At 35.9% G+C, this 12707-nt stretch overlaps 1 protein-coding gene across 2 annotated transcripts in view; it reads right to left on the bottom strand.

Annotated features, from left to right (window-relative positions):
* The window catches only part of LOC109051868 (spondin-1-like), a 224995-nt gene that overhangs the window by 120356 nt on the left and 91932 nt on the right, over positions 1-12707 (bottom strand). For both annotated transcript variants that reach the window (XM_042774979.1, XM_042774978.1), the window contains exon 6: positions 8907-9055. In XM_042774979.1, the coding sequence (XP_042630913.1) occupies positions 8907-9055 (149 nt within the window). The remainder of the gene's footprint in view (positions 1-8906; positions 9056-12707) is intronic.

Genomic DNA, 12707 nt, shown 5'->3' with positions numbered 1-12707 from the left:
CAGGTTCAGAGAAACACATGACAAACAGGAACTAAGACAAGAAAATACAAAACAAAGGACAAGAAAACAAACAAGAAACAAAAACCAGCGTGACATATTAATGTATTAGAGCATGTAGCGAGATCAGGAATCATTTAAGTGACACTGATCTGCAAACAGTGACAGAACTAGAAACTCATGTAATTTGTGCACAAAATTATTATTAACTAAACAGTAGCACATAACAAACATATCACATATACATACATATGGAGAAAGGGGAGTAAAAGTGAATGAATGAAACCGTTATAGAAACCATAGAAGGCAGCTATGGAAAATGAGTCAGTTAACCACCTGAGAAACCATCAGCGCCTTTGTATCAAATAGGGTTTAATTTAGTTAAATGTACGATACTTGCATTGCCTTAGTCATTGAACGAGTGTCTGGATGTGGTCTTGGAGATGAAAGTCTTGATGGTTTGATGGTTCAACGGTGTTCAATTTGATGGTGCGATCAAATTCTTCCGGGTTGAAGAGTGACAACCTCCAAAGATGTTATTCTGACTCGGTGGTGGTCGGGAAAGATTCCCAGGAGACGTGTGTCACATTCTTTAATGTTCCACCTGGAATCAAAGATGCCATGATGCCAAGCCCTCTCATAGAAGAGGAAAGCCGTCGTGTTTACAAATGTGACAATAAGCACTTATCGGAATCAAGCAAACACAGGATTTTCAAAAGTATGTAAAATATGTAAAGTTTGTGGCATACAGTCTTTAAAAACGTCCAAGAGTTTTACACACTGGTTTGTTATTGTGCGGACATTTGCTCACCCCTAAAAATGATGCAGCACAAACTGAAACGTAATTGGTTGCTTTACCTGTCAGTCAAATGGCCTCTTGGTGGTCCTTGGCCATTCAAAGTGAACAACGTTCTCAGACACTCTGCTGTCATTCTGAAGGTCTGGCAATGTGAGATTACGCTGCTGGTTGGACTTTGAGCCGAGCAGATAAATGGTCTGTGTAGCGCGGTTTTCAACCGTCTACACCGTGCCGCGACAATATACTTTAGATCTAGGGCTGCCCCCTTATAGTTGACTAATCGTTAGTCGACCAGAAAAGGCAGATTGGCTATTCAGTGTCTGAGGGGAGTAGAACTGAACAGCACCGCACGCTCAGACAGATGGAGGCGCTGCTGCACTCACTTGCTCTTAAAATACTGGTTATTTTTGGTCATACAGATAGGAATAATACATCTTTCAAATCTGTAAAGACTCTACTTTATTTGTGTGCACTCATAATAAAAAAAGTGCTTTTGTTAAATAATGAAAGCAAACAGGATGCACTTTCTGCAGTCTCATTCTCTGTGAACTTGAGCGCGAAACACTGTGTATATCTTTACCTTACGGACATGAAATATATATCTATAGAGATATATCTATAGAGAGTGAAATGTCTACTTTCAAATGAACCAATTCAAATGGAAAACAAATTCTCTGATTATGTAATCAGTGTGAAACTTGCATATAGGCGCATCCATTACTGTGGAGATGACGAATGAGTGTCAATGTGAGTAGGCAATTAAAGGCTCAAATAATGATTTAAATTGTTTATTAATAAATGTGTGATTAGTCGACTAATGCTTAAAGGGGTCATATGATGCTGCTAAAAAGAACATTATTTGGTGTACCGTATTTTCCGCACTATAAGGCGCACCGGATTATAAGGCACACCTTCAATGAATGGCCTATTTTAGAACTGTTTTCATATATAGGGCGCACCGGATTATAAGACGCATAGAATAGAAGATACTGCAGTCAAACGTTTGACTGGGTTTGCGATATGCATCCACTAGATGGAGCTGTGCTAAAGGGAATGTCAACATTTTGACAGAGCGCCTTGATCCATATATAAGGCGCTCCGGATTATAAGGCGCACTGTTGTTTTTTGAGAAAATCAAAGGCTTTTAAGTGCGCCATATAGAGCAGAAAATACGGTAATGCAATGTGTTCAAAAAACACATCCCTTTAGCGCGTACGATCACACCGGTGTGATCAGTCTTGGCTGGTCCCTGAAGCGTACGATCACACCGGTGTGATTAGAACTTTCAGTGTGTCACGTCATCAACTGCTGAATTTAAATCCGCTTTCACGCTTTGGCTGGCGCAGAGCCAGATCAGACGCGCTGAGCGCTGGACATATTATCACAAATATTCAGTGTTTTCAACCATATAATGCTTATTTTAGGTTTCAGATATTTAAAAACAAATAAGTACTAGCAAAAAAATACATTTACAGTTTGTAAAATATACGCTGATGTCTATGGAAACGGCAATAATGACCCTTACAAATATAATCTGACTACATGTTTTTATTAATATCATATACAGATTGTGTAGGTAACTATAAAGTTTATTCTGCCTTTCTCCGAGTTTACCTGAGACATACTTTAACGTGTTTCGGGAGGAAAGGATGAATTTGCGTGCTGTAAATCCCACAGCTTGGATTCAGCATGAACTAACATGGCGGCGCCCATCACCCGGTATAGATCAACTAACACGGTCGATATAAAAGTGTTTAAACTACCAAATATATTTACTTGCACATATTTCAGAATCGGAATATCAGATATACCATAATATAGTGAGTATGTTTGTGAATATTTTGAATAAAACAGGAAAAACCACGAAATAAAAGCGGTCCGTGTGTCATACAGATCTATTTTGGCTTTGGTGTGTCACATGACAAACATGAGGCGTCGCCATGGAAACAATAAGGCGGTACACTCTAAATAACGGTCACCTGAAAAAGAACTCACGCCGGAGTCTCAATTTTTACAAAGCTCATCGTACTGAAAACCAATAAGGTTCAAAAAACACATTATTTTACATATAATGCACATTATTGTTTCTCCTCTATGCCCCGCCTTTCTGAAATGTGTCAATTTTTACAAAGCTCATCGTACTGAAAAGCGAGGTGTGCTCTGATTGGTCAGCTATCCAATGCATTGTGATTGGCTGAATGCCTTAAGCGTGTGACAGAAATGTTACAACCTTTAACATACTATGCTGCCTCCCAGGCCAGCAACACGAGACTCAGTCCAGCTGCTCTCCTCGTGCACATCCCAGCATCGGTTCTTTTTTAGCAGTTCAGTCAATGTAACTGAATAACTCGGGATATTAGTTTATAACTTAAGTAATTTGTGTTTCAAACGATTCAGTTTGATTTGTTGAACTAGTTCGACCGGTTCACTAAGAAGATCCGGTTAAATAGATTTGTTCACGCTCCGAACATCCCTAGACAAGACAAAAACAACAAAACCCATTACAAACAAGGCATTTGTTGCATCCAGTAGGGACATAATTACTGATTATAATGACTTATACTGTCTTTTTACGTGTTGCTTTGCGTATCGCGCTGCGTAAACATAAAACCATGTCTGCATTTGTGATCTGACAAACAACAAGCCTACTCTACTGTTCAAAACTCACATTTAAATCATCATTGGAAAATTATTTAAATATAAAAAATGTACTTACAGGCTGTGAGTCAGAAGCGCCAGACTCTCCTTGCAAAGTTTGAACTGCCCAACTTTATAGAAACAGCCGTTGTGCCACAGACGCATTGCAGGCTACTGGTTCAGGAAACAGTCCTCATCCTCCATAAAATGTGCAGCACACATCTGAATATTTTGGTTGGACTGTTCTGGAACAGTGTTGAAATACAACTTAACCACTGATTTCTAATCGTGTCCTCTTTTGGAAGGCCAAACAAAGTACTGTAGTTTCACATAGTGATGTAGAGAAGTGAGGTGTGTTAGAATGGACCGTTTTAGGGGGGGTGGTTGACTCTTAACTTTTATAAAGAATATCTCTTTGGATTTGAGACTTTGGTCTTTGCAACTTTAAAGATCTTCTTTATGCACCAAGAGCTTGTAACACAAAGAGAAAGGAAAACTTGAAAAAACATCATAATACCACCCCAAAAAAAACGAACAATTTACTAGTCGACAAGAAAAATCCTTAGTTGAGGGCAGCCCTATTTAGAACCCATTATAATCAGTGATGCTGTCTACACTGGATGTGGTGCGGCGTGACACAACAAATCCCTGACAGTAAACTGTTGCCTAGTTCTGTTTATGACGTACTGACACAAAGTTCACATTATTTGCAACGGGTACTTTGTCACATGCAGTGTAGACAGACTTTAGATGTTGTGGCGCAGTGTGGCAACTCATGTGCATGATAATTCAGTTATGTGTGAAATCAGGTTCTGTTGTTCTGTATCCTTCTGACAGTTCAGGAGAGAGGGGGATGGGTTTTACATGACATTGACCTACAAATACAGACAGGATGGCTGGATTGCGTTTACATTAAACTGAGAACCAATCACATTGCGTCCTCGACTACCTCTGGACAAGGACACGCTGATCGGATAACATTCCAATCAGAAGCACATTTACACTTGTCTTTTCAATGTGTATGTCGACAACATCCGGATACAGATTGCATGTTCATGCCAAGCGTAAACGCAGCCTTTGAGCATGGTATTTTGCATGTGTAAGTGGATTGGGTGTTGATGCAAAAACTTTTAAAGGGGTGGTTGACTGCGATTTCACTTTTTTAATGCTAGTTAGTGTGAAATGTTGCTGTTTGAGCATAAACAATATCCGCAAAGTTACAGCGCTTAAAGTTTAATGCAAACGGACAAACCATCTTTTAAAATTCTGTCAGTTTAATGACTACAAAAATGGCTGGTAAGGGACTACAAGTTACTTCCCGGGTCCGTTACTTCACGAACCCAGATAAACCCCGTCCCCGGGAACACTCAACAAAGGGGGCGAGGCCATGTTGTGCTGCTTTAGAAAAGAGGAAGAGAAAACTAGGGGTGCATGTAAAAATCTGTTCATATATGAACCGCAATTCTGTCTTCTAACGATTCTAATGGATTCACAAGTTTCAAAACCAATGTTCAAAAGCAGCTGTTCTTAATTCTGTTCCTTGCCTCGCCCTGCTCTGCATCTCTCTCTCTCTCTCATTCAGATCATCAGATCAGCTCCAACAAACTGTTCCATTTATACACTTCACATAGCAATGAAAAGCATTATACATGGACACATTTACAGTTGCTGTGCTGTATTAAAGCTTTAATCAGAATAAAACCATATATTAAAAGCTAACAGAAACAGTAGCATTTACAAACAACAGCGTATCTAAAAGTATGAGACAACAACAAACAAACATACCATTAAGAGCCTTGCTTTCATTAATATTATCTGCGTCTCAATCAGGCTCAAATTGATAAGCAATATAGAGGACGTCATTGTTTACAATACAACCGGAGCACATTCTGAGCTTTAGAGGCGGTTTAGCGAATCACACTGAGCCTACTCACCAATCTCAGCTCATCATGTATTTCTGTGGGAGGGGCTTCATAATAACAGGAAATAATTGAGGTGCTTGTCAGAAAAGGGACAGATCGGTGTGGATTAAAGATAGATTATGTGAAATTTTTTTTTTTTTTTTTTAAACGAAGCATGAACATATTAGACTACACCCCATAAACAATCAAGCCTAGAAAAAAAAGGTCAACCATCCCTTTAAAGATTCTTATAATTCTAATATGTTGCATTGATATCAGCATATAATATACACTACCATTTAGATCATCAAAATACAAATTTGTAGATACCAAAAATGGCATAGGTGAATGGTACATTAACTAATGGGTCTATCGTAAAGCACGCATAAAACAATATACAATATAAAAGTGTCACTGAATGCTCTGAAACAAGCAGATCCAAGTGCAGCATTTATTGTAAAACATCCAAAAAACAAAGACTAAGCCAAATCAGGGAAAAACAGAGCATCAGCAAATACCTAACAGAAAATAATAAACCAGCAACCAAAGACACAGAAAACCGGGCTTATATGAGGATAAGTTAACAGGATAAATGAGACACACCTGAATGAAATGAGATTTGATTGACAAAGCAAAGGGTGATGGGAACTGAAGTCCAGAGAAACAAACAACAACCAAGAAGTGTGCCCTCTGGTGGCCTAACATGGGCACACCAACCAGACATTGACAAAAAGAAAGTACACAAAACAGTACTGACACATGTACTGGGGATATGCATGTTCATTAATAGAAAGTTTATTTATTTATATATTTCTCAATTAATGGGAAGTCATTTTCTATGTGCAGTATGTGTCTGTTTCAAAGTGAATTGAATGAGAGGGGGACTCTCTCTACATTCCATTGGGTCGTAAAGTCTATCTGGTTACTGTTGGTCTGTTCTGTACTTTTGGGTTATTTGCATTCGGGGGTGGATTCGATAGACCTTCATGGTTGGCTTGTTGGGTGTTGGATTATTTTGTTAGATATAACAAATAATAATGTGTCTGATTTGTCCAGCCATTACACGACCTAGAGAGTAACTATAGGCTATAGCCTTTCTCACTAAATAACCGCTAGTTCTGAGTGCTAGGTTGTGAAGGATACAGCAGAATACCACAATCTGACATTCTTATCACCACTGTAATTTAGGCATCTAACTCATTAACATGCTAAATTTAGGCTAAATCCTGACTTAATCTGGTAAAACTGGATTGTGTGTGGTCCACAACGAAGGTTTTTTTGGTTTTATTTTTTTTTTTTGTGCTGAACAATTCAAATAAATATACTAAATAATAAATTATATTAGGTAATATATATATCATATATTAATATATATATATATATATATATATATATATATATATATATATATATATATATACATACATATATATATATATATATATATATATATATATATATATATATATATATATATATATAATTTAAAAAATAATGAAATATAAAAGATTTTGCTGTGATGATCTGGCCATACATCCAAGGTATTTCCTTGCCTACGGCCCAAGATACATCCCCACACGCTTCATAGGACAAGAGTTTTGGAGAAAGGATGGATGGAAATTGTCCTCTGACAATAAGTGAGACTTCATTTTTAACTTGAGGTAATTCATAATCACAAATGCTTTTAAATGCCACTTGAAAGTTTTATGAAAAACTACAACAACCAACTCCTTCATTTCGATCTAGGTGGTAACAGCACATAATGATTCCTAAATTTAAACACTGCCATGTCAGAGTGATCCCTGTAGCTCAGAAAATGGCAAGTTTACAACAGTGAAAACAGATTTTAGTACATTGCTGCATTCAAATTTGTCTGGAGGGACAATATGAATTCATAACTAAACATCAATAAACTGTGTGGACTGTAATTGGATTGTACTATTTACTGTGAACTGAGCAAACAACTTTGACTTTGAAGAACAGGCAGAACCTACCTTTGCAACAGCACTAACAAGTGTTACTGTTTAATATGGCCTTTAATATGACAAACACTGTACAATACATGCACACACCACTCCTCTATAGACCTATAGTCATAATACCTGTGGATTTTGATGCATTAACATAAATATTCAAATGACATTAAATGATAAATATTGAATGAGGTTCAACTGAAGATGAATTTATTTCTAGATATTAAACCCCCATTTACAATAGTGTCTCATACATTTAGACCCCGTTTATTACTACAAAGTGTGATTTCAATTTCATTTGACCTGTTTAAAAGTGTAAATGCCAGAGTAAAAAAAGAACTTTTCAGTCGCTGACCAAACACGTTCAAGCAAGACTCATATCCCAACATGGATCTGTCCAGCTCTCTAACCTCCAGTAGAATTTGTTTGATATCTGAACCATGGAAATCCAGGGAGAATAATTATCAGTTCACCCGACTGTAAACAGTCCTGCTTACAACATTACTCAAGAGCCAATGCTACATACAGTGATCTGGTCCAAATAACAGATCTACTGGAGAGATGCCACAGAGATACATTTCCTACTTCAGTGTTTCTATCATTTACACAGATGAGCTGAAGTATCTTTGATGCACTGACTTGACGACTTAATTATCAAAGTGACATTTCCAACCATATAAGCCAATGCCATTTGGATGCCTAAAATTCATCAGTCTGAAGAGACAATGTACTTGTGCTTATTTCAGTTCAGTTTAATTTGTTATATTGTCAAACTGTTATATTATACTCTTGTACCTTCACTATTGTAAGAGAGATAACGAATGGGAGTGCAAGACACATGATTATTGAAACAGAACTAAATTAAATCATCTCCCTCATCCTCTTATCTTCTATCCTCTCTGTTTCAATTCTCAGCTGATCATGCAAATGGAAATTCCTTGTGCGTACCAGGAACCAAACATCTGAGTCTTTCACGGATCTCCAAGAGTATCTGCATGCTCCACTGAACTTAGAGAATAGGCATAGAGCTTGTCAGTTGCAAATATGTTTTCTTGATGCTCCTCACAAAACATTCTCAACAGCAGGTAATTATGATGCTCCAGTGGAGAGCTAATGTAATGATCAACCTGATCCATTTCAGCTCTATTTTATCATTGCACCTCCATAGACACAGCTTCTAATTCCTACTATTATTTTTTATCAAAGTTCTTCAAGGACAAAGAGGATAATTCCAACCCTGCTTCCACTCAGGTGACTTATGATTAAAGCATTATGTGTTTGCAGCTGCAGGATTGCAAGCAGAGTTTGTCTGAGAATACATGGGAACATTAAAGTTGTGGAAAGACATTAATCCTAGATAGATTTTGAACACACTGGTGAATATTAAGATCTAATCATACTTTTCATATTATACTGCAAAAAATAAAACATTCATTCACAGAGGAACTGTTGGCAATTCCAGGAACACAGAAAAACTCCCAAATACACATAAAACAACTACAACAGAATATCAGATTTCACGTCATGACTGACTCTGAATAAGCATTTGTTAACTAAATAAATGAACAGTTTGGGTATGCAATAACTCTGCATCCTTACCTTCTGACGGATCTCCTCCTCCATCTTGACCGGTGAGCCCAGTTCAGCGACCTGTTTGACTCCTTCACTGACATAACCTCCATACTCCCACAATATATAGTTCTTCGAATGGGAAGCTCCAATGAGGGCTGACCAGTGATTGGCTCTCCCTGTGAAGATACATAAGTTCCAATTTCTAAGAATGATACATGATCAAATTACTTAAAAGGGTGATGACATGAGAAACCAAATTTGCCTTTGATCTTCTGGCATATAAGACGTCTTTGTACCATTAAAACTTCCTGCAAGTTTCATAGCTTAAGACGTCTTCCCCTTTATAAATGAAGCATTTATTTAATCAAGCTCCAAATATGGCTCGTTGTGGATCCTTTGGGGCCAGGTGACATCACCTAGCACCTATTGTTTGCGTATGACCGCCTCCAGTGCAAGACAACTATGCCTAATTTTGCATCATTGCATTGTTGTCAAGCCCACAGATGTTCAGTCGATGTGCAGCGAGGGGGTCTGAAGAATAAGCTGTTTACAATAAGATTTCGATGTCACGCAGATGTACTGTTCCTGGCTGTGGAAAAAACAACATGTTTGAATACGCTGCCGAAGGATCCATACATCAGGGAAAAATGGATTCAGCTTATTTTTTGCGAACGTCCCAGTCATGTCAGTGTTAATTTATGCATGTGTTCACTACATTTCACGGATGACTGTTTTGAGAACAAATCACAGCATGATGCTGGCTTTGCCAGAACACTTTTGGTCAATGATCAGGCCGTGCCAACTATTCTGGACCCAACAATGACCCCACAAACTGTAAGTAATGTATTTCATGTAAAAACTACTTTTTAAAACATTAATTGCAGTTTAATTCATAATGAATAATCATCGTCATTATCACTGAGGTAGGGCCCTATGATTTCCGTGATGCGGAAAATTGGGACGAAATTGCGGAATCCAGTCATAAAAACGGAATTCACAGTTTAACACGAAATGTCACAGAATTTTTTTAAATTTTGAATGAATTAATCAAAAGTAGCTCATTACACTTAAATCAAATTGCGATATGCACTCATATCTGTAACTATTAAGCCGCTAAAGTCTATTTAAATATGAATCCTGCATGTTCTGCGTGTCTCTGTCAATAAATGGCGCAGACACGCGGTTCCATTTACTACACATATAATGAAGCATGCGTGATGCTCGCGGTGATTTCAGCATCTGCTGTCTCACTAAATGAGGACGTAAATACATGATCAACATGAACTGCTCTGAGTCACTTCATGAGCATTTGACCGTTTGATTTGAGTAGAACTCGCGTCATATCATATCTACTAAGAATCTACTACTACTAAAATAGGCTATTAAACAATTTTTTTTTTAAGGAATAATCACACAACATTTCTTCCATGTTTTAATTTTAATAGTAAATCCCCTTTATTTGCCAAAAAATAAAGTTTGCTTAATTTTCAATAATTAAAAGATAAATGAAATTAATTTCCTACACCTTAAAACCATAAAAAAAAAAAAACAAAAAAACAAAAAAAACAAAAACCAAAAAAAAAAAAAAAAAAAAAAAAATCACAAGGCTACTTTAATAATAATAATAATAATAATAATAATAATAATAATAATAATAAAGATTAAATTAAGTTGTTTTATGCATTCAAATAATTAGACATGGTAAAACACAGAATCTGGTAACTATAAAAAATATGGTGAGAAAAAATAAAACATGAATAGGGCCCTAAAACATATAATTTTTGTTAAACTTTTATTAAACTGATGTGAAAATGTATACATTTCATGGTTTTAATTAAGAAGACATGCTTTTTTGATTAATAAACTTTAATTTAACTATTAAAAAGGAGTCAAAAAAAAAAAAAAAAAAAAAAAAAAAAAACAGATTCCAGAAAAATTAAAACTGAAAAAAACTGAATTTAGGAAAAAATAAAACGGATTTCATAGGGCCCTACTGACATTAGCCAATCATAACAGTGGGTGGTTACGCTGAACTCTTAAAGGCGAAAACCCCCAAAACCAACTGTTTGAGTCAGAGGATGAGAAACAGGGTTGAAAAAGGTCATAAACCACTAAATTTGTAAAGTTTTTCGTCCAGAAAAATATAATTATATTATAATTGCTCCTTAGGGAACATAATAAAACAAACCAAAAAAAAAAAAAAAAAAATAAATAAATTAAAAAAAAACACGTCATGACACCTTTAAATAATTAGCTACTAAATAAACAATTTCCATGTGTTTTGTATGACATCTGTGACCACTGTTACGTCTTGAACAATACTGCCCTACAAAGGCAAAAGACCTTAACTCGCTAGAGTGTGAAACTGAGAAAAATTACTTTAAAATGTTTTACTTGTCCAGCCAAATTAATTATAGGTAGGACATTGGAAATTTAACAAATAGATGTTTTAGTAATGAGAATTATCTACATTAAAACATTGTGAGCTCAAACTTGATTTTTACCTCTATTTTGAAGTTAATGTAACGTGAGAAGTCACACCAAGGCAAAAGGCAGTGACTTCCACATTATCAATATTTGGTTGCTGATCACCATTTACAAAATCATTATAGTAACACCTGTATATAATCTAGTGATCATTTTCTATCTCATATAGGCTACTGAATACAGTAATGGAACTGTATTTATTGTTTATTTATTTCTTTATTTTCGACCGTAACAAGCAGACTAAAAGTTAAACACGTGAGTGGATAAAGTGGATACCAAATTATTTGCTATGCTCAAAAAGAATGCTAGACATAGCACAATTGCTTTTATATTGACTTGAATGAAATAGCCTAACCTAAAAGAAAAACATGTGGATTTATGTGAATGCCAGCAAGCAGGAATAATGTTCAGAATGCGTGTGGATTAAACTTCTCCATTGACGTTCATCACCATGGATTGATTTTATCAGGTTACAAGAAAAGGTGGGATATGGATTTAATTGTGAACTGTTAGTAGGCTACAGATTTAAAGATTTTTCTCAGAAAAACAAGGAAATGAACTCAAAATATTATTATAGATATATATTAGACCATAATATGAATGAAATAAAAGGCCACTTAAGGATACTTAAAGAGAGTACACTTTCATCACATAGCACACTTCTTAAGTTAGTATATAAAACCATAATCTGCACTCAACAAAAATAGTCTTCTTTTTTGCATTTTATTTTACATGAATCACCAGTAGAACAGAACACAGAAGTTTCGGCTGAAATTGTGTTAAACAATTCAATCCCTCCACCCACTTTTTAAATCATTAAATCATCTAAAAACACATTCTATTTAAATGCTGGACAATTTCATTTTTATACAACACAAGCCTTCAAGTCCACCAATTTATTGCACAATATACCCATGGCTATTACATGAATTACATATGATCCCATATTTATCACAATTATACAATTAAACTGTTTAATAAATATTTTAATAATTAACAATCACCAGCATTTACTACCCGAATTAAATTTCAAAATATACAGTATAACAATGTAGGGCTAGGCGATATTACCAAAATCTTATTTCATGGTATGATAAATTTATTTCATGATAATGATATTTACCTCGACATAGCTATTTTTAATCACTAAGTTAGGTGGTCTAAATGTATTTATATCATCTGTGGAAGCCGTAGGACCAAAAAATGTCCGTCCAATTATATCCCTTGGTCTGAGGCTTACGATAGGATGTCTTGCCTGCCTGTGAACGTATATATTTGCATACTTCCACGCACCCTGTTTGGATAGACAAATCATCAGAATGCATTATTAATATTATGCGC

Source organism: Cyprinus carpio, chromosome A18 (genome assembly GCF_018340385.1).
Source record: "Cyprinus carpio isolate SPL01 chromosome A18, ASM1834038v1, whole genome shotgun sequence".
NCBI lineage: Eukaryota > Metazoa > Chordata > Actinopteri > Cypriniformes > Cyprinidae > Cyprinus > Cyprinus carpio.
Note: the sequence above shows the minus strand (reverse complement) of the source record. Positions and strands in the feature narration are given on the sequence as shown.